The 23,530-nt window shown below is 41.3% G+C and overlaps 1 protein-coding gene across 5 annotated transcripts in view; it reads right to left on the bottom strand.

The window, feature by feature from the left end:
• Nucleotides 1-294: 294 nt before the first annotated feature.
• The window catches only part of ipo11 (importin 11), a 699,237-nt gene continuing 676,001 nt past the window's right edge, over nucleotides 295-23,530 (bottom strand). For 4 of the 5 annotated variants that reach the window (XM_041187080.1, XM_041187063.1, XM_041187071.1 and 1 more), the window contains one exon: nucleotides 295-1,290. In XM_041187080.1, the coding sequence (XP_041043014.1) occupies nucleotides 1,126-1,290 (165 nt within the window). In that variant the 3' untranslated portion in view covers nucleotides 295-1,125. The remainder of the gene's footprint in view (nucleotides 1,291-23,530) is intronic. The other variant, XM_041187091.1, reaches the window with a different exon arrangement.

Raw genomic sequence — 23,530 nt, forward strand, 5'->3', positions numbered from 1 at the left:
TGCTTTCAGTGACAAAGTGATGTTACAAAGGTCTGATGTCCTTGTCACACTGGCAAAACCAACTTTAATTGGGTGTATTGAATGTGTACTGGTTCAAAAGTTCTATTTTGTAAGCAAATCTTTTCACGCCTTTCACTCCTCATTAAATATCTATGCTGTGCCTTGATACATAAGGTCAAATAGCAGTATCAGAATCTAATGCTGAACAAAACTGTCAAATAGGTTGGGTGAGTGAATTTTGTATCTGAATTAGTTCAAGTACTCGAAGCTACACAAAAACCCATTTCAACAGCATTTGCTAATCAAAGACTTTATTGTTTTCACTGGTTATCCTTCTTAAAGCATTATGTAATTAGTTTGAAAATTGAATGTTGGTCAATGCTCAAGTTTCATGCTGCTCATCAACATTGTGGGTCTGAACAAAGAAAGATTGAATTTTATATTTAAGATGTATACCTGGGTTCTGCAAGGACCAGTTTACCATTTGAAACTTGTTCAAAAAACTCAAAATGCTGAAAGGTAGGTTTATCAGTTGAGGTAAGGCTGATAAAATACAGTAAGGCAAATATTTCCCGATTTAGGCAAAATTTAATCTAGTCAATTTTGTGTGTATGTACGCGCATTAAATACACATTGGAGCTCATTTAGCTGTGAGTTGGTTAACATAATGTATAAAACCAAGCTGCATGCTTTGCAGCTGTAGCTAAAACGTACTGATGCAGCAAAACTCTTTTCTCCCCTAAAGCTAAATTTTCATCCAATGACCGTGTACTTGATATCACACTAACTGCTTTGTATAGTCTCACCCTGCAATTTTCTGTAATATTTCAAATAATACAAAAAGAGAAACTACACTTCCTCTGGTCTTCAAATACAATGGACAACAGTAAAGCTACAAGGATCTTGGAGCTTTTTATCCCCAGTAACGTTTGCCCCAAATTGCACGGTTTCTTTTTAGTACACTTCAAAATAATGTTTAGCTTGATTTCTTCATCAGGATATATCAGATTGTGCATGAGGGTTGCTCCCACTATGAGGATGGAAGCTTTGATGGCATTTGTTGTAAGAATACGATTGCATGTTTTCCATTTCTTCTTCAACTAGAGGAAACAGTTTCTTAATTTTTCACAATTTTTGTAAAAATCCTTGCAGCTGTCTGACAACTTCAGTGTCCACAGATTCCATCAGACTCTGGAATCCTTGTTCTCCGAGTAACTCCTGCTGTGCCTTTAGCTTCTCGTAGACAAACTGTTGCAGTGACACAGTGTGTACTGGATCTTTCAATGCAAGCTGCAGGAATTAAATAAAAATAACTATTAGCACAGGCAACACATTTTTCCTTTGTAACACAATGTACAGCTGGTGCATCTGCTGCCTGCCAACTCACTTAACAATGCTGTTCCCAGGTGGTTGCAGGACACAACAGAATTTTTTTTTTTATTGGTATGGAATTCTTAGTTGCACACACATTACTGTCGACAAGACTCATATGGTATTAAAATGCCTTTGTTGAAGGAAATAGTAAAAATCTTTTTCCTTTAATATGTTATTAAAAGATTAACTGATTTCCATGTTGCTTTGCTCCTTTGGCTCTCAGTAGATCTCATTTGCAAGCTTTCTTCAGCTGCTAGGGCTGGTGAAAGATCGATGGAATCATTTATAATTTTGATACCAATGCTGCTTTATTAAGTTAAAATAAACATTTTTCTCAGTCTGTAGGGATCTATTCAAAGCAATCCATTAAAATTGATCCTCCTAAACTTTTGTTAAGTAAGACTATCAAGTCATACAGTCTGAGTTGAGCTATGATCTAACATAATGGTGAAATAGGCTTAATGGGCTGATCAGCTGATCTCCATTCCTAAGTGCTTGGGCCACCAACCAGACAGCATTGCTTGAGCAGTGTGGCTCAGTTACCACATCAATTTCCAGATAATCTGGATTTCTAAATCTATTTTAAAATTAAATTACTGAAGTGTTTTGTCACTTCTTAACAATTAAGAACACATATACACAGCTATCTGCTTCTGAACTCCATCATCCTATATGAAAAACAGGAATTTCCTTTATTCCTTATTCTCCACCAGAGAGCAATACATCCAGGAGTTAGCACACACTACGGGCAGGTTTTATATAACAATTCTTTTTAACTAAGATGTCCTTTCATGTAAAAGCATAAACATTAAAAATAAACATCACAATTACTCTGGCAATTTGTGTTGAATGTTTCCCAAGTATAAAATCTATTTGGTCCTGGATGCTTAATTAATATAGCATAGGGCCACTGTTATGATCTTTGTCCAGGGCCTCCCATGTTGTTGGTGGGATCCGGTTTGTTTAAGATAGACCAAAGTTTGAGATTTAAGACACTTGCTCAGCGAAGGTCACAAGATTCTATGGATTTTGAACAAAGAAAAATAAACTGGTCAGAAAGGTAAAACGACTTATATTGGGCCGTAACTTCCTCAGAGAGGCAATCAGCATCAGATTGCCATGCCATGTCCAATGACCTGTGTGGATTTTCTTCCATGTCTGTCTTGCCACACCTTCCAACTTAGGTTGGGCAAGATCCAGGCAGTGCAGCTATCTTCGAGGCCCAGTGTCAGAGGCCAGCTCCACCCCTCCCTTTTTTAATGGCACTAGCTGCCATAAACCAGGTTAAGCTAAAGGTCCCAGTGAAATTGACAGGCCAGGGAGAAGGTAAGTTTCTAAGGCAAGTGGATAGGATTTTTTTTTTGGGGGGGCGGGGGGGGGGAATAATTGGACATGTGTGTTGGGGGTGGGTGGTTGGACATTGGGGGAGGAATGGTTCAGGGGTCTGGAGGGGATCAGACCCCTGGGGAGGGAGTGGGGGTGTGGGGGGGCGGGAAAGAGTTGGAATTTTGGGTTGGGTCAGGTCCGGCCTGCAACGGGGGGATTCAGGTATTGGGGGTTCAGGTTGGGGACAGGGGGAAGAATCATTCTGTGGCAGGAGGGGAGAAATCCCTTGGGGAGATGGGGACGGGAATACCACAGGGAGTGGTTAGTCAAGATGTGGGGGAACAGTCCCCTGGGGTGGGGTCAGGGGTATGGCGGAATCCCGTTGGGGGGTGTGGTCAGTCTGAGTCTTTACAATAGTTATTCAGGAGTTAGAAGAGGTTTTAACTCTTCAAAATTTTTCTGAGTAACTATTGATGTAACCCTGTCAGAGCTACCCAAAGTTTGCGATTTAAATCGCATTTTCAGATGGTTTCCAATGCAGGGCAATTGCCATAGGAAGTTTGTGCTTCAGGGCAATTGCCATGCAATCTCTTACCTGTGAAGTTCCGACAGGGATTCTCCAGCGCACCTTTGAGGTACCCTCCCAATCTGACACTGGGGATCTTGGAAGTTATGACCCATTATTATCTATCTTATACTATAACATTCAGGGTAAGTATGAGTTACATGTGAATTAAGAAGCCAACTATGCTTGAACACACCACAGTATACAATAAACAGCAGATGCGACCAAGAAAGAGTCCATGGATTTCTCAACAACCTACCCAGACATTAGTAAAAACGTGAGTCAACCAATCTCACTAAAACTTTGCCTTTCTCACAAGGTTTTTCAACTTGGATGGCATCAATGACAGTACACTTTACAGGGTTTCAATTTTGTTTTCCGAGGCTTCATTCCCCTGGATTCTCGAGTATGTACTCAAGCACCAACTCTCAAGCACAATTTCAGCTCTTTGGCTATTCCAAGCAGAACAGCTCTGCTCCAAAGGTATGCCTTTGCCCCAATCTTACCAGGGCTTCTCCCGAACCCTCTTTCCTTAAAGTCTGCTTCCTGCAGCCCTTTCTCTAACTTAGATCTTGTTTATCTACTCTTTTTTTAAAAAACTTAACTGGGAACAGTCTCTGTCCCTCTCTCTGTCCCTTATTTGGGACTTCCTTTTGGGACATCTCCCTGTCCCCCCTCCCCTATTTGGGACCTCTCCCTGTCCCCTCTTCCTGATTTTGGACCACTTCCTTTCCCTTCTCCCTATTTAGGACCTCTTTCTGTCCCTTCTCTCCTATCTGGGACATCTCCCTGTCACCTCTTGACCCCTGCCTGAGGCACTAATCTTTCATGGTGCTCCACTTCCAGTTACTTGACCCGGGTTTTTCACTCCCGTCTTTTCTCTTTACACACAGGCATGTGGGATTTGCCTGGGCTCAAAGAATGTAAAGATGCAGAACTGCGGTTATGCAGCATGCTCTCGGCCTGCGCAAGCGCAGAAAGTCCGAGGTTAGAGGTCTGTTAAGAGTTGAAGTTCCCAACCTCTAGCTCAACATTAAGATAAATCTGGATTTCATAATGACACTGATTCTTTTTAAAAGCATGTTTCCTTTACTCAGAATATATTCATAAAATTACAATAAATTATGCCTGCAATTTCATGAAATTTAATAATGGTACAAATGCATGCAGAAATTTAAGAAACTCGGAGCTGGTATTTGTGAATCAAATATGTAATAGTATGTAAAATCCATTACCAACCTCAGTTTAGTCATATTGAAAAGACTTGAGCCAAATATAGGCATTTTCCAGATAAAGAAGTGGAAATTAGAAGAAAATTACTATGGTCAGCTCTCATGTACTTCACTCACAATATTGCACAGGAGTCATGGCTTTAGCAGAGTTTGGCTGTCTGACTTTCTGGCTAAAGATAATGTATGGTGTACAGATATTGTGAACATACTACATCAGTCCAAGAACACAAACTTTAGAGGGGAAAAAAGTACAAAGACCCATGATGTCTTTTCCAATCAGAGTTCATGCAGCCTTGCCTGCCCTGGTCTTTAACGAGCACCTATTCTCCATTTGTCTATACTTCAATCCATATATTCCTCCACTGCATCACTTCTGTCAGAAGCTGTGTAAACAACTCCTACAAGCGACTTTGCTGTTTCAAATTTTGCCGATTTTGTTTCACTGCCTTACTGAAATCAGCACTGTGGGTGTACCTACACCACATGGACTCCAGCGGTTCATGGTGGCAGCTCACCACCACCTTCTCGAGGGCAACTAGGGATGGGCAATAAATGCTGGCCCAACCAGTGACACCCACATCTTGTGAATGAATAAAATATCAATTTTTAGAGACCACTGACTACCATTTAATACACACAATTAGGTCAAAGGGTTGCTATTCTACAGTAACTTTGTATGACCTTTCACTCCTGTTACAAAGTAGAACTATGACTGAGGATAGGAAACAATTTAATAAGTAGTCCCCCACTTTGATTATGTAACAATGACAAGTTTGTGCTGTGTGAAATTAAGGTGCTAGTCATTCTTCTGATAAAAGTAACCTTAAGGCACATAGTGATTGTAAATATGAACTCCAAAACAATGGTACTAATTGGAACTTTCTAAAAGCTCCTTGTCAGCCCTCTCTATGACTCAGGGGACATCAACATGTGACTCTTCACCATGGAATCTACTACATCCAGCTGAAAATAACTTTTTCTATTTGAACTGCCATTATCAGGCAGGAATGTCAAGAAAGAGAACTAGGCAATAATCTATAGACAGCGCACTAGGATAATTTTCCTTCTTTGGCTCCTTTCTTAGCATGTTTTCAAATTTTCAGAAGTTTAACTTATTCTGATAACTCTCCCCGTAGGAAATATTGAAGTCTGAACAATCTGAGCATTACTTGCTAAGTGTAGTAGAAATGTATAAACATGATCCCATCTGTACTGTCAAATTATTTTATAACACCTTTCAGCTCCTCGGCAAGTCCCAAAGTGCTTCACAGTAAACAAATTTATTTCAGTTATGTGGAGATTAGAAAAGTTTGAATTATTTTCCTTAGCACTGTAGGTGTACCCAGACCACATGGACTCCAGCGGTTAGCCAGAAAATCAGGCAGCCAAACTCTGTTAAAGCTCCCAACCCCCACCTACGGCCTACTCCCCAACCCCCACCTATGGCACCCCATGCCCACGCAAAAGATGTAACACCTGCCCCTTCACTTCCACTCTCCTCACCGTCCAAGGGCCAAAACACTCCTTTCAAGTGAAGCAACATTTCACTTGCATTTCCCCCAACTTAGTCTACTGCATTCGTTGCTCCCAATGCGGTCTCCTCTACATTGGAGAGACCAAACGTAAACTGGGCGACCGCTCTGCAGGACACCTGCGATCTGTCCGCAAGAATGACCCAAACCTCCCTGTTGCTTGCCATTTCAACACTCCACCCTGCTCTCTTGCCCACATGTCTGTCCTTGGCTTGCTGCATTGTTCCAGTGAAGCCCAACGCAAACTGGGGGAACAGCACCTCATCTTGCGACTAGGCACTTTACATCCTTCCGGACTGAATATTGAATTCAACAACTTTAGGTCTTGACCTCCCCTCTCCATCCCCACCCCCTTTCTGTTTCTTCCCCCTTCCTTTTGTTTTTTTCCAATAAATTATATAGATTTTTCTTTTCCCACCTATTTCCATTATTTTAAAATATTTTAAAATCTTTTATGCTCCCCCCACCCCCACTAGAGCCCTACCATCCATTCTTAATTAGCACATTCGTTTAGATAATATCACCAACTTCGACACCTATGTGTTCTTTTGTTCTGCTGTCTGTGACATCCTTTGATGATCTGCTTCTATCACTGCTTTTGCCTACAACCACACCACCCCCCTCCACTTCTCTCCCCCCACCCAACCCCACCCCCCCATCACCTTAAACCAGCTTTCACCCCTTCCTGGGATTCGCCTAGTTCTGTCGAAGGGTCATGAGGACTCGAAACGTCAACTCTTTTCTTCTCCGCCGAAACATGGAATAATACTGGTCTTGTGTAAGTTTGGAGTTTAAAGGTTGCATGTGAGCTACATGCTGCATCTGATCAGAAATGGAATATAATCCCATGGAAATGAGAAAACTTTATACTTAGGATGTTGAAATCCAGCACAAGAAGCACAAAAAAGGGAATTATAATCCACTGTGAATTTCCTTTCATGGGCAGCCTTCTTTCCTGTCCTTAAAAAAAATCAATGACTACATTCAATATCTTCTAACAGACAGTCTAAAATAGCATCCAGTAACAGGGTCAAAGATTTAAGGTTTTGAAATTACTTCTAAAATGGCAACTCTTAACACCAAATTCAGCTGAAAATTAAATTATGAAAACCCTTTCTATTTACATAAATGTGAAAAATATAGATTTTTTTTAGTCAATTCCCCATATCTTAACTCAAAGCCTGGATATAAATCATATGCAGGTCCATTTTTTTCTCTGGAAATAAATATTTATCTTGTCATGTCCCAGAACTAAAAGGGCAAGAAATACAGGGCCTTCAAATATATCCAAGACTAAGCTGCGATATGGCTTTGATGCAAAAAGGGAAGATGAAGAGACTGGTCGATATATCTTTTCACCAAGTATCCTGCAGGGATCTGCATGGCTTTGGGTGGCTGGGGGGGTGGGGGGGGGGGGTGGTTGGTGGTGGTGGTGGATGCTTAGTTACGATAGTCTCTTACATGAGGACCTGCATTAGGTGGTTGCTGAAAAATTAGCTTTGGCATCTGGATCATCAAGTGTCTGGTACAAGTCAAAGGTGTTAGCTGGAGCAAAAACAGAATTACCTGGAAAAACTCAGCAGGTCTGGTAGCATCGGCGGAGAAAATAGCTGGAGGCTGAGTATGGGAACGTCCAATCATATATCTGAGGTTCAGTGACAGAAATTGTGTTATATAAATCTGTTAGACCTTTTTTGAGGTTGTAACTCACAGGTAGATAAGAGGGAACAAGTAGATGTAGTGTATTTGAATTTTTAAAATACGTTCAAAATGTGCCACACGAGGTTATTACACAAAATTAGGGCTCATGGGGGTAATCTATTAACATGAATTGAGGATTGGTCAATGAACAGAAAATAGAGAGTAGCAATAAATGAATTATTTGCAGGTCAGCAAACAGTAATCAGTGGGGTACCACAAGAATCAGTGCTTGGGCTCAACTATTTACAATCTATTTCAGTGACTTAGATGACAGACTGAAGGTAACATATTCAATTTTGCTGTTGGTGGGAAAGTAAGCTCTGAGGAGGAAACAAAGAAGTTGCAAAAGGATTTAGATGAGTGAGTGGGCAAGAATATGGAATTGGAATATAATGGGAAACAATGTGAAGTTATTCACTTTGGCAGGAAAAAAAATGAATATTTTTAAAATGGTGACAGACTAAGAAATGGTAACCAGAGGGACGTGGCTATCTCAGTACATGAATCACAGACACAAATGTGCGGGTACAGCAATTAAGCAAGAAAGTTTAACAAAGGGTTAGAAATATGAGAACATCAAAATAGGAGGGGTAGATCATACATTCCCTTGAGGCTGCTTCACCATCTAATAAGATTGTGGCTGATCCTCGGCCTCAACACCACTTTCCAGTCCGTTTCCCTATCCTCTAACAAAAATCTATCAATCTCACTTTTGAATATAATTAATGACTAAGTATCCACAGCCCTCTGGGGTAGATAATTCCAAAGATACCCAACCCTCTGAGGGAAGAAATTTCTCATCTCAGTCAGAAATGGCCGCACCATTATCTTGTGATTATGTTCCTATACTAGACTCTCCAGCCAGGTGAAACAGCCTTTCAGTATTTACCCTGTCAAGCCCTCTCAAAATATTATATGTTTCAATGAGACTCTGCTAAACCCTAGAGAATATAGGCCCACTCTATTCAATCTCTCCTCAAAGGACAACTCTCATCCCAGGAATCAGTCTTGTGAATCTTTGCTGCACTTCCTCTAAGGCAAGTGTATCCTTCCTGAGGTACAAAGGCGAAAACTATACACAACATGAGAGTAAAGGAATGAAGCAGTATTACTGCAATTGTAACGTGTCTTGGTGAGGCCACACCTGGAGTACTGTGTACAGTTTTGGTGTCCGTACTTAAAAAAGGATATTCTTAACCTATAGGGAGTGCAATGAACCTTCAACAGACCAATTTCTGGGACCAGGGGATTGTCCTATGATGAGAGATTGAGAAGATTAGGCCTATATCCCTTAGGGTTCAGAAAAATAAGATATTAACTCATTAAAATGTCTGATTGATTCCATGTGATATCAATAAAGAGTTGAAGACATTGCAGGGCAAAGGCTATGAGCCCTGATAACATCCTGACTGTAGCAGTGAACACTTTATGTTCTAGAACTAGCTGCACTCCTCCTCAAGCTGTTCTAGTACAAGTACAATACTGGCACCTGCATGACAACATGGAAAATTGCCCAGGTATGTCCTGTCCTGGACACATCGATCCTGGCCAATTACCACTCCACCAACCTACTCTCAATCAACAAAGTGATGGACGGTGTCATCAAAACAGCAATCAAATGGCACTTACACAGCAATAACCTGCTCACTGATGGTCAGCTTGGGTTCCGCCAGGGCCACTCAGCTCCTGACCTCATTGCGTAAACAGGGGCTAAAGAGCTGATTGCAAGAGGGGAGGCGAGAGCAACTGCCCTTGACATCAATGCAACATTTGACTGTGTGCGGCATCAAAGAGCATTGGCAAAATTAAAAGGTAATGAGAATTAGGTGGAAAACTCTCCACTATTTGCAATCATACCTAGAACAAAGGTAGATTGTTGTGGATGTTCGAGGCCAATCATCTCAGTCCCAAGATGTAGGAGACTGTAGGAGTTCTTCAGGGTAGTGGCCTAGGCCCAAACATCTTTAGCTGTTTCATCAAGACATTCCCTCTAATATAAGATCAGAAGTGGGGATGTGCACTGATGATTGCACAATGTTCAATTTTGCATTTGCAGCTCCTCAGGCGCTGAAGTCCGTGTCCACATGCAGCAAGACCTGGTCAGCATTCAGACTTGGGCAGATAAGTGCCCAAGTAACAGGCAATGACCATCTTCAACAAGAGAGAATCTAACCATTTCCCCTTGACATCAATGGCATTACGATCACTGAATCCCCCACCATCAACATCCCGGGATAAAACTAACCAGAAATTGAACTGATCTAACCATATAAATACAATGGCTAGAAGATTAATGGGTGGGAATTTTGCAGAGAGTAACTCACCTCCTGACTCCCCAAAGCCTCACCACCATCTACAAGGCACAAGTCAAGAGTGTGGTGAAGTACTTCCCACTTCCCTGGATGAATACAACTTCAACAACACTCAAGAAGCTCGACACCATCCAAGACAAAGCAGCCCACTTGATCAGTACCCCCTCCACCTTAAACATTTAGCCCTTTCACCACCGATGAACAGTGGTACATCGTCTGCATGCCTGACATGAGATCCTGAAACAAATGCCCTACTCGGAGCTTCGACATGGCAAACGAGTCCCAGGAGGGCAGAGCAAACGCTTTAAGCATGCCCTCAAAGCCACCTTGAAAAAGTGCGACATCCCCACCGACATCTGGTAACCCCTGGCCCAAGAGCACCCGAAGTGAGTGAAAGCATCCAGGAAGGAGCTGAACTCCTGAGTCTCATTGCCAAGGGCTGGCTGAAGCCAAGAGTCAAATAGTGAAAGGGGCACGTGGCAACCTGGACACCCCAACCACCTGTTCCCCTTACTGCTGATTGCCCCCACCTGTGACAGAGACTGTAAGTCACGCATTGGACTCTTCAGTCACTCCAAGAGGATATTCTGTGTGTTTGAGCCTCGAGTGCAAGAGCCAGCAGAATATATGACCATGTGGGACATTACAGCAGAGTTTGATCCTATTTGACCTTATGCTATGATAAACACCTATCATTGATGCACTGTTAAACTCTGTTCTGATTGAATAACAATTGGTACTGATACTGAGAGTGCACATCTGCATGGCTGGTAAAGACAAAATCGAGTTCAACTGTGTTCCACAGCTGAACAGACCATCAGCACACATGGTCCATGTACCCTAACGATGAATGGCCAACTGGAATAAAAACCAGTGAACTGTCAGTATTGGTAGAATACAAAACAGAACCTTTGAAAGGGGAGAAAATTAAAATCAAAAAAGCAACATTTCAAAATTCTAAGTTTCTTTTGCAGATTTATGATTAAGAATTGCTGCAGGCAACCATTTCAGTTGATCATGATGAACCTGTTGACTCCCAACATTTTACCTGAAATTAATTCTGCTTAATAATCTTGAGTCACTTTCTCTTGGTCTTTGGTTTTAATGGTTATTAAAATGTGACACTGACTTCCAGATTTACAGCATTATTCGCAAATGACTGAGATGAAAGAGAAAACGTTTGGTGTATTTCAGTCCTGCCTCGCTCTATCAATTCAGTTCATGTCTCATTTGACTTTATGAACACTGTCAGTCAATCCAACATTAGCCCTCAAATTATAGGATCATCAAAACAGCTATTTTCCACACCAGTTAATAGGCATCAATTAAAGATCAAATGAGAAACCACCCACAAGGTTATAAACACAGTCTGCTTTACAGGTTATTTGGATATGACTTCAATAAGAAACATCGAAGCCTTAAAGAAGTAATTGCATTAAATCAAACAGAACTGTTAAAATGTCTTAATGGAACGACACTGATATTTGTATGAATATAAACAGAACCACAGTTTTCAAAAATTGATCTCACTCTCGCAACATGTAATATGTACATCATACATCATTATAGTTAAAATTACTTCTCCCCAAGTCACACCTCAATAAGCTTTAATATAAAAAAATTCTTACATCCACAAATACTTTGTGTCAATTTTTCCATCATTAACTTGTACATTCAGAGGAGATGGTGGTGTAATGGTAATGTCACTGGACTGGTAACCCGAAGGCCCAGGCTATTGCCCTCGGGCCATGGGTTCAAATCCCACAGTTGGTAGAATTTAAATTTAATTGATTAATAAAAAAGTGACCATGAAACTCCCATCTAATGCTCTTTAGAGAAATCTACTGTCTGGCCTACATGTTGCTCCAGACCCACAGCAATGTGGTTGACTCCAAAATGGCCTAACAAGATTGTATCAAACTGATACAGAAAAGTCAAAAAGAAAGAAAACCGGATGGATTACCCGGCATCGACCTAGGCATCGGAAATTAGAAAGGCATGTTGAGCCCCGTCAACTCTGCAAACACCTCCTAACTAGCTTGTGCCAAAATTGGGAGAGCTGTCCCATAGACAAGTCAAGCAACAGCCTGACATAGTCACATTCTCAGAATCATACCTTACAGACAATATCCCAGACACCGCCATCACCATCCCCGGATATGTCCTGTCCCACTTTCAGGACAGATCCACCCGAGGTGGCGGCACAGTGGAAAATTAACCAGGGGTGTCCTGTACACAAAAGGCAGGACAAAATTAACCTGGCCAATTAGCCCCATCAGTTTACACTCCATCATCAGTAATGGAAGGGGTTATTAACAGTGCTATCAAGCTGCATTTGCTCAATGACGCCCAGTTTGGGTTCTGCCAGGGCCCTCAGCTCCTGATCTCATTATAGCCTTGGTTCAAAAACATGGACAAAAGAGCTGAACTCCCGGGGTGAGGTGAGAGTGACTGCCCTTGACATCAAAGCCACATTTGACCGAGTGTGGCATCAAGGAGCCCTAGCAAAACTGGAGTCAACGGGAATGAGAGGGGAAACTCTCTGCTGGTTGGAGTCATACCTAGCACGAAGGAAGGTGGCTGTGATTGTTGGAGGTCAGTCATCTCAGCTTCAGGACATCACTGCAGGAGTTCCTCAGGGTAGTGTCCTAGGCTCAACCATCTTCAGCTGTTTCATCAATGACCTTCCTTCAATCATAAGGTCAGAAGTGGGGATGCTTGCTGATGATTGCACAATGTTCAGCGCCATTCGCGGCTCCTCAGATACTGAAGCAGTCCATGTCCAAATGCAGCAAAACCTGGAGAATATCCAGGCTTGGGCTGACAAGTGGCAAACAACATTTATGCCACACAAGTGCCAGGCAATGACCACCTCCAACAAGAGAGAATCTAACCATCGCCCCATGACATTCAATGGCATTACCATCACTGAAGTCCCCATTATCAACATCCTGGGGGTTACCATTGACCAGAAACCGAACTGAACTAGCCACATAAATACTGTGGCTACAAGAGCAGGTCGAAGGCTAGGAATCGTGCAATGTGTAACTCACCTCCTGACTCCCCAAAGCCTATCCAGCACCTACAAGGCACAAGTCAGGAGTGTGATGGAATACTCCCCACTTGCCTGGATGAGTGCAGCTCATCCAGGACAAAGCAGCCCGCTTGACTGGCACCACGTCTACAAACGTTCACTCCCTCTACCATCGATGCAAAGTAGCAGCAGCGTATATCATCTACAAGATGAACTGCAGGAATTCATCAAGGCTCCTTAGACAGCACCTTCCAAACGCACAATCAACACAAACTAGAAGGACAAGGGCAGCAGATTGATGGGAACACCACCAGCTGGAAGTTCCCCTCCAATTCACTCAACATGCTGACTTGGAAATATATCAACGTTCCTTCACTGTGGCTGGGCCAAAATCCTGAAACTCCTTTCCTAACAGCACTGTGAGTGTACCTACACCACATGGGCTGCAGCAGTTCAAGAAGGCAGCTCACCACCACCACCTACTCAAGGGCAACTAGGGATGGGCAATAAATGCTTGCCCAGCCTGTGAAGCCCACATTCCATGAATAAAAAAATATGTCAGGAGGAAGTTGCCCTAGGAGCCCTCAAAATTGACTCCACCCCAAGAATCATCAGGTCAAACATGGGGCAAGGAAATCTCCTGCTGATTACTACTTACTGTCCCCGCTACCCCCATCCCCTCTCAGCTGATGAATCAGTGCCCCTCTATGTTGAACACCAGCTGGAAGAAGCACTAAGGGTAGCAAGATCACAGAATGTATTCTGGATGGGGGACCTCCATAGCCATCGCCAAGAGTGACCCGGCAGCACTGCTAGTGATCATGCTGGCTGGGTCCTGAAGGACATATCAGCCAGACTGAGTCAGTGGCAGGTGATGAGGGAACCAAGAAGAGGGAAAAACCTCACAGTCTACCTGTCTCAGATATGACTGACCATGACAGTATAGATATGAGTGACATCCGCACAATCATTGTGAAGACAAAGTCCCATCTTCATACTGAACATACCCTCCATCATATTGTGTGGCACTACCCCCATGCTATATGGGATAGATTCTGAACAGATCTAATAGGTGGAAACTGGGCATCCATGAGGCGCTGTAGGCCATCAGCAGCTGCTGAATGCAGTGTGCAGGAGGGCATGCCAGAAGCAGCACCAGGCATACTTCAAAATGAGGTATCAACCTGCTGAAGCTGAGACACAGGACTCCTTACATATCAAACAGCGGAAACAGCATGCAATAGACAGAGCTAAGCCATTCTATAACCCATGGTTCAGATCAAAGCTCTGCAGTCCTGTTACATCCAGTCAGGAATGCTGGTGGACAATTATACAACTAACAGGAGGAGGATCCACAGATCTCCCGATCCTCAATGGTTGGGTAGGCCAGCACATCAGTACAAAAGACAGAATTCATAAACATCTTCAGCCAGAAGTCCTGAGTGGATGGTCCATCTTGACCTCCTCCTGAGGTCCCCCAGTATGATGCCAAGTTTCAGCCAATTCGATTCACTCCACATGATATCAAGAAACAGCTGAAAGCACTGGACACTGCAAAGGCTATGGGCCTTGACAACATCCAGGCAATAGTACTGAAGACTTGTTCTCTAGAACCATCTGTGCTTCTAGCCAACTGTTCCCGTACAGCTACAACACTGGCATCTACCCGGCAATGTGGAAATGTACCAAGGTATGTAGTGTTCACAAAAAGCTGGACAAATCAAATCAGGCTAATTACCACCTCATCAGCTTCCTCTTGATCAGCAGCAAAGTGATGGAAGGTGTTGTCAACAGTGCTAACAAGCAGCACTTAACAAGCAATAACCTGCTAAATGATGTTCAGTTTGGGTTCCGGCAAGGCCACTCAGCTCCTGACCTCATTACAGCCTAGGTCAAAACATGGACAAAAGAGCTGCATTCAAGGGGCGAGGTGAGAGTGACTGTCCTTGACATCAAGGCAGCAATTGACTAACGTGGCATCAAGGAGCTCTAAGCACTGCAGTCCTGCCTCATCCAGCTGTGAATGGTGGTGGACAATTAAACAACTCACTGGAGGAGGGTCCACAAATATCTCCATCTCCAGTGATGAGGGAGTCCAGCACAATAATGCAAAAGGCAAGACTGAAGCATTTGCAACCATTGTGAGCCAGAGGTGCTGAGTGAATGATCCATTCCGGCCTCCTCATGAGGTCCCCAGCATCACAGATGCCAGTCTTCAGCCAATTCGATTCACTCCACATAATATCAAAAAATAGCTGAAGGCATTGGATACTGCAAAGGCTTTGGGCTCTGACAACATTCTGGTAGCAGTACTGAAGACTTATGCTTAAGAACTAGCCGTACTCCTAGACATGCTGTTGCAGTATAGCTGCAACACTGGCATCCACCCGGCAGTGTGGAAAATTGCCCAGGTATGTCCTGTCCTGAAAAAGCTAGACAAATCCAACCTGGTCAATTAACGCTCCATCAGTCGACTCTCAATCATCAGCAAAGTGATGGATGGGGTCGTCAACAGTACTATCAAGCTGCACTTATGTAGAAACCACCTGCTCACTGACACTCAGTTTGAGTTCCACCAGGGCCATTTAGTTTCTGACCCCATTACAGCCTTGGTTCAAACATGGACAAAAAAGCTGAACTCCAGAGGTAGGTGCCAGTGACTGCCTTTGACATCAAGGCAGCATTTAACCGAGTTTGGTATCAAGGAGTACCGGACAAAATTGAAATCAATGGTAATTAGGGGGAAAACTCTGCTGGTTGGAGTCATATCTAACACAACTGATGATGGTTGTAGTTGTTGGAGGTCAATCATCTCAGTTCCAGGACATCACTGCAAGAGTTCCTCAGGGTAGTGTCCTAGGCTCAATCATCTTCAGCTGCTTCATCAATGACTTTTCTTCCATCATAAGGTCAGAAGTGGGCACGTTCGCTGATGATTGCACAATGTTCAGTACCATTTGCAACTCCTCAGATACTGAAGCAGTCCCTACCAAATGAAGACAGATCTGGACACTATTCAGGCTTGGGATGTTAAGTAGCAAGTGACATCCGCGCCACACAAGTGACAGATAATTAACCTCTCCAAAAACAGAGAATCTAACCATTTCCCCTTGGCATTCAATGGCATTATCATTGCTGAATCTCCCAACATCAACATTGTCGGGTGTTACCATTGACCAGAAGCTGTACTAGACTTGCCATTTAAATGCTGTGGCTACAAGAGCAGGTCAAAGGCTGGGAATTGTGAGGTGATTAACTCACTTTCTGACTCCCCAAACCCAGCCCACCATCTGCAAGTCAGCAGTGCAATGGAATGCTCTCCACTTGCTTCTATGAGTGCTGCTCCAACAACACTCACAAAGCTTCACACCATCCAGGACAAAGCAGCTTACTTGGTCAGCACCCCTTCCACCAACTTAAACATCCAGTCCCTTCACCACTGACACACAGTGGCAGCATGTACCCTCTGCAAGATGCACCGCAGCAATTCACCATGGCTCCTTCAACCAGCATCTTTCAAACCCACAACCTTTACCATCTAGAACGGACAAGGGTAGCTAATGCATGGGAGCACCACCACCTGCAAGTTCCACACCAAGCTATGCACCATATTGACTTGGAACTATAGCACCATTCCTTCTCTGTTGCTGGGTTAACATCCAGGAACACTCTTCCCAGCAGGACTGGGTGTACTACACCAGATGGACTGCAGTGCTTCAAGAAGATAGCGCATCATCGCCTTCTCAAGGGCAACTAGGGATGGGCAATAAACGGTGGCCTTGCCAAGGACATCAGCATCCATAAAAGAATTAAAAAAAGCCTAGGATTTCAAGGTTGCTTTAAATTAATCAGTACTCATGCTATTATCACCAAGTAAAAGTATTACTATTTAGAAGTAAAAGTGAAACTTTCTTGAACAAGAGTGGTTTAATCAAAATCAGCATTGGTTTGTAAAAGGCAAATAATGTTTAACTAACGATTGAGTTTTGTGTTGCTCAGAGAGGGCTGATGAGGTAATGTTGTTTGATAGAGTACAACATAATAGGCTTGTTAGCAAATCTGAGGTTCATGGAATAGAAAGGGCAGTAACAACATGGATATGAGTGGTGGTGAACTGTTGCTTTTCTGACCGGAGGAAGATATATGGTGGTATTCCTCACAAGTCAGTATTAGCACCACTGCTTCTCTTGACATATATTAGTGGTTTAAACTTAGGTGTACAGTTTCAAAATTTGTTGATGGCACAATACTTGGAAACAATGTGAGCTGAAGAGGACTGCAATAGTTTTCAAGAGAACATCAACAGGCTGGTGGAATAGGTGGACATGTCATGGATGCATTTAATGAAGAGAAGTGTGAAGTGATACATTTTGGTAGAAAGAATGAGAGGGGCAACAATAACTAATGGGTACAATTCTAAAAGTGATGAAGGAGCAGAGGGGCTTGGGGATACATGTGTACAAATTATTGAAGGTGGCAGGGCAGGTTGAGAAAGTGGTTAATAATGCATGCTGGATCCTGGGCTTTATAAATAGGGATATAGAGGAAGAAAGGAAGGGAATTATGATCAACCTGTATAAACCACTGTTGGGCCTCAACTGGAGTATTGTGTCCAATTCTGTACCTTAGGAAGGATGTGAAGGCATCAGAGAGGGTGCAAAAAAGATTCGGGAGAATGGTCTTAGGGATGAGGAACTTCAGTTACTTGGATGGATTGGAGAAGCTAGGGCTGTTCTCCTCGGAGAATAGAATGTTAAGAGGAGATTTGATAAAGGTGTCCAAAACCGTGAGGAATGTGGACAGAAGGATCAAGCAGATCTGTAAGCAGAAGGATCAAGAACCAGAGGACATGGATTTAAGGTGACTGGCAAAAGTAGTAAAACATGAGGAAAAAGTTTTTTATGCAGCGAGTTACTAGGGTTTGGATTGCACTGCTTGACACTGTGATGGAGCCAGATACAATCAAGGTCTTGAAAAGAGATTTGGATCATTATCTGAAGATAAAAAATTTGCAGGGCTACAGGGAAATGGTGCTTGGCCTAAATAGCCAAGTGGTTATGGTACTGGGCTTGTAACCCCAAGATCAAGAGTTCAAATCTCACAATGGCAAACTATGAAACAATGTAACTTCATCTGAATAGGAACAGATGGAAACGTGTTTGTACTCGAAAGAGTTACAGGGAAATGGTGGGGCAGTGGAACTAGTTGAGATGCTCTTTCAGAGAGCTGGCACAGACATGACAGGCTAAATGGCCTCCTTCTGTTCTGTCTTATTATTCTAAACTTGTAAGGTATTTGTGACATTAAAAGAATAAGGGGCAAGTCTAACTAATAGCGGCTGCCGTTTGTCGGCTTAATTAAGCAATGATCGGGCCAGTTTGTGTGCTCTGCTCAAATTATTCCCCTACCTTCCAGTTGCAATTCACTTGAAGGTTTTGCTTTGCCTCAATCCACATGTACAAAACAAATAGATTTTGATTAATTGCATGTGGCAAGGAATTATAAACCTCCTTTTCCCTTTGCAATTAAATAGGACATCAACTACCAGTAGTTGCAGATATTTATTTACTGTCTATTTGCCAAGTATAAACAAATGAAGCAAGTTAAATGGGACAGTCATGGACTAATGAAATTTTCAAAAACCATGGGAGATGACTATCCTAAAATCCCAAAACTCAGATCTGGAATTCTTCATTCTGAAGTTTGCTTTGGCTGTGGGAGATTACTTGGCTGCTACAAGAATTTTAACTTCATTGAATAAATGTGGTCAGAGAGGTTAAGACAAGCTAAGATGGAATTTTATTCTGAAGGGGTTTGGGGAAAAAAAGCTACATGAGCTCAACTCTGCATTTCCCTGCTGTCACAGAGCTCTGATTTCATCAGTTGGGGGCAGGGAATGGAAAATAATGATATAGTAGTCCTTTTTACACAAGAGGATTTCCTGGCAGGTGTGAAGTAGCAAAAAGACATAGGCATCCTACATGTGCAGATAGGAAAGAATAGAAGCAAGCATTGCTAAATGGAAAAGCAAAAGGAGAAAAACTTAGAGAAATAATTGAACTGAAGCAGCTGAACCACTTTTCTTGTTCACTTCTATGACTAGCATTTATGATCAGAACAAATGACTTAATATCATAGAGGTTAAAATCCAATCTCTTTTTTGATTGACATGTAATGTCTTTCAATGCACATTGTTTAAGCTACTATGCATTTATCAAAAATGATACAATAAGAACACTGATTAGAAGTATCTCCTCAGTCTAAAAACAGAATTGAATTGCTGCATTCTTTTGAATAATGTTAAATGTTTTCTCCCTCTCCATAATTAAGACTCACAATCACCCAAAGATAAAACTCAAGCAACAGTTTTTTTCTACAGCACTGTTGGCACTTCATACCTGCCATGCCCTTCCCCCACCATATAATCTTTTCATCAAAACAAACTTGGAGCATTGGGGTTTCTTCACAAAGGGAAAATAAAACAATTTTAGAAGGCTGCAGTAAATCGCTTTTCTTCTTTGTGTCAATCAGCTAAAATATAATTTGCTACTTACTTTCATATAATAGTTCCAAAGTATGTCTGATACACTTATGCTGCGGAGAAAGTATTATTGTGGCTTACAACAATGTCTGGAACAAAAAAACGTCCAATTCAATCTGATAAATCCAAATTTCAAGTATCCTTTCATTGTTTCTGCTCCTCTCCTCAAGTGGTTGTGTTCTCCTAGGGTAATGATTAAGGAAGCTTTATTCTGTAACTGATCGAAACTATATTTACATAATGGACACCAAAGCGCTATTTACCCAAAAAGTTTCCCAGTCCCCAAAACTGATGTCCCTCTCAAGAACGATCATGTTGCACTATAAACCTCATCTAATACATTCAGATTGATTTAGTCAAAGTTATTAAAGTTAGCGAAAGCTTATTGTAAAATTACTTTATTCAATATGAGCCTCTTTTGTGTTTTATGAATTTAAGCAACTTATCTATATTTGGTGAACTTAACACAAAGAAAATCTCTGGGGAAAATTATAACCAGGTGCTCTTATCAGGAAGGAGTGCTCACAGCAGGGGTTGAGGAAGACTCCAAACAGTTTACTGCCATAAAAGACAGAAATGTATTTTGACCTATGCATATTTCTTGAAATATTAAAAAACATGGAATACTCGTTCCAAAATACCTAAAAGATTCCAAAACTTATAAAAGACAGGCTATACATTCAAATACAAATTAGCTGTCCAACAGGAGAGTTGGCATCCCATTTTACCTCAGGTACAGTTTGAATAGTGGTCCAAATTGTCGTTATTTAAAGAGTGGTAGAATGTCATGAATATGTCACTGAAGTGCACATCTGGGTAACCTTCCTAATATTTGTATTAATAAAAATGAAAGAAGCCTTAATTACCATCAACTAATGTGAAATCTCAAAGTCATTAATAAATTTAAATTGAAATTTCAATGGGTTTGGCTTAATGGTTAGGTAGTCACAAAGATGAACTTTATAGATTGTTTCCATAATAAATGCAAGTGAAAACAATCAACATTGATTTGGCACAGTTTCACTCTTCATCACCATGTTCCAAGTACAAAAATAATGCACTTGCAAGCTGCTACTATCTAGAGGCCTTAATGCTAAGAAGTAGCAAACATCATTAAAGGGAAACAGTATGGAACTTACAGATGGCTTTGCATGATATTTTCAAGTGTTTGTAAAAGGTATACCTGAACTTACTGGAAAAAAATGAACATTTCAATATTATGTACTGAATTACTTTTACTGAGTGAACTATCAATACATATTTCCAACAAAGGTGTTTTTCTTTCTCAATGTTATCTTCTACCACTACTTATCACATTACAAGTTATAGCGTAGAACATTATTAATGTACCATTTGTCAGCATTTCAATTACAGCATTATACAGACTGCTTAAGCTCAGTAAGAATTCATGATTTTCATCACATAAACCAAGCTGTCAGTGCAGTGCAATGGTGAGGAAAATAAAAGGCTTGCATGTATATAGTGCCTTTCACTACCATCTGACATCTCAAAGTGCTTTGCAGCTAATGGAATAGTTTGAAGTGTAGTCAACATTGTAATGTAGTAAAAATGACAGCCTGTTTGCAAACAGCAAGCTCCAACAAAACAGTAATCTGATAATGACTAGATAATGTGTTTCAATAGTGTTGATTGAGCGATAAATATTGTCCAGCACAACACGGATAACTCCGCTGCTTTTTTTCATTTGTTCCAGTGATATGAATGTCATTGGCAAGGCCAGCATCTATTGCTCATCTGTGATTACCCTTGAGAGGGTAGTGGTGAGCTGCCTTTTTGAACTGCTGCAGTCCATGTTTTATAGGCACAAGAACAATGCTATTTGGAAGAAATTCCAGGTTTTTGATCCAGCAACAATGAAGGAACATGATAGTTTCAAGTCAGGGTGCTGTGTAGCTTGTGGGAGAACCTTCATGTTCCCATCTGTTTGCTGCTGTTGTCCTCCTAGGTGGTGGAGGTGGCAGGTTTGGAAGATCCAGTTGAACAGGATTGAGGGGCAAAATGGCATACTCCAGGTCTTATGTTCTTACAAATTTCTGCTAATCTCATTTCTGTTCCACAAAGACCTAAAAACATTGAGTAGTCCAGAAGGTATGTTACTTCCTATGTAGTAGCTCACTTGTGTAACATAATTTGAAAATCAAAACATTGGTGGGAAATCTAACATCAATCTTGGAATTTATGGAAATAATTCCATTTTTATTTGATTTGGGGAAATTTTTTTTATCACAGATCAATTTAAATGATTAAAGACAAAAAGTACACTTCTAAATTATGTGCATGTAAAAGGTAAAATTACTATTGCTATGCTCCAGTATGGAATTGAAAGTTCAGCTGAGAAATCTACACTTTTATTGTCTCTATTAGGTACACAGAATTTCACATTTGTAACATAATTGCCATTGCTTGAACCAAGCAGAGTATATCTTGCTCAGGATGTAGAGCTAAAAATTATTTTAATAAGATGAGGTTTTAACAGTGGGACCTTATCGAAATCCTTCTGAAAATCCAAATACACCACAGACGCTGTCTCTCCTTTAGCAATGCTACAAGGAACATTCTCAAAAAACTTCAACAGGTTTGTCAAACATGATTTCCCTTTCATTAATCCGATTGACTCTGCATAATCATATCATTATTTTCCAAGTGTCCAGTTATCACATCCTTTACATTTTCGCTATTACTGATGTCAAACTAACAGGTCTGCAGTTCTGTGTTTTCTCTCTCCCTTCCTCTCAAATAGTGGGGCTACAATTGACAATTTTCAGTCTGTGGGGACCTTTCCAGAATCTACAGAATTTTGAAAGATAACAACCAATGCATCCACTATCTTTATAGCCACCTCCTTCAAAACTCTGGGATGTAGTTCATCTGGTCCAGGTAATTTATCAATCTTCAATCCAATTAATTTTGAGTACTGCCTTTTTATTAATACTAATTCCTTTCAGTTCCTCATTTTCACAAGTCTGGCAGATTTTCTGTATCTTCCCCCTTGAAGTCAAATATAAAGTAATTATTTAGTTTCTCTGCCGTTTCCCTGTTCTCCATTATAAAATCTCCTGTCTCCACCTGTAATGGACCTACATTGGTCTTTGTTAATTGTTTCCTTTCCACATACCTAAAGAAGCTTTTGCATTCATATTCATTTTTCCCTTTCTTTATCAGTTTCTTGATCATCCTTTACTGGACTCTAAATTGCTCCCAATCCTCGGGTTTACCACTTTTACTGGCAACTTTACAAGCCACTTCCTTTGATGTAATGCAATCTTTAACTTCTTTTGTTAGCCACGGTTGATTCACCGTTCCTGTTGCGTTTTTGTATCTTAGAGCAATGTATATTTGTTGTAGACCATGTAATGCCTCTTTAAATACTAGCCATTGCCTGTCTACCATCAAATCTTTTAATATATTTTCCCAATCCACTATAACCAACTTGGCCCCCCGATACCTTCACAATTTTCTTTGTTCAGATTTTGGACCCTAGTTTCAGAATGAACTATATCACTTTCAAACTTAATGTGAAACTCTATCATATTATGGTCACTAGTTCCGAATGGTTCCTTTACAGCAAGATAATATATTAATAAGCCCTTTCTCATTACATAATACAAAATTCAAAATAGCCCAATCCCTAGTTGGTTTCTCAGTGTACTGCTCCAGAAACCCATCTTGTACACATTCCAGGAATTCATCCCCCACAGCATTAGTGCTAATTAGGTTTGCCGAGTTGAAATGTAAATTAAAGGTGCCCCTATTACTGAATTACCCATGTTACATGTAGCTTTAATTTCTAGATTTATACCATGCCCAACATTACTACTACCGTTTGGTAGCCTGTAAACAAATGCCACCAATGTTTGCTGTCCCTTGCTGTTTCTTAGCTCAACCCAAACTG

This window comes from Carcharodon carcharias, chromosome 1 (genome assembly GCF_017639515.1).
Source record: "Carcharodon carcharias isolate sCarCar2 chromosome 1, sCarCar2.pri, whole genome shotgun sequence".
NCBI lineage: Eukaryota > Metazoa > Chordata > Chondrichthyes > Lamniformes > Lamnidae > Carcharodon > Carcharodon carcharias.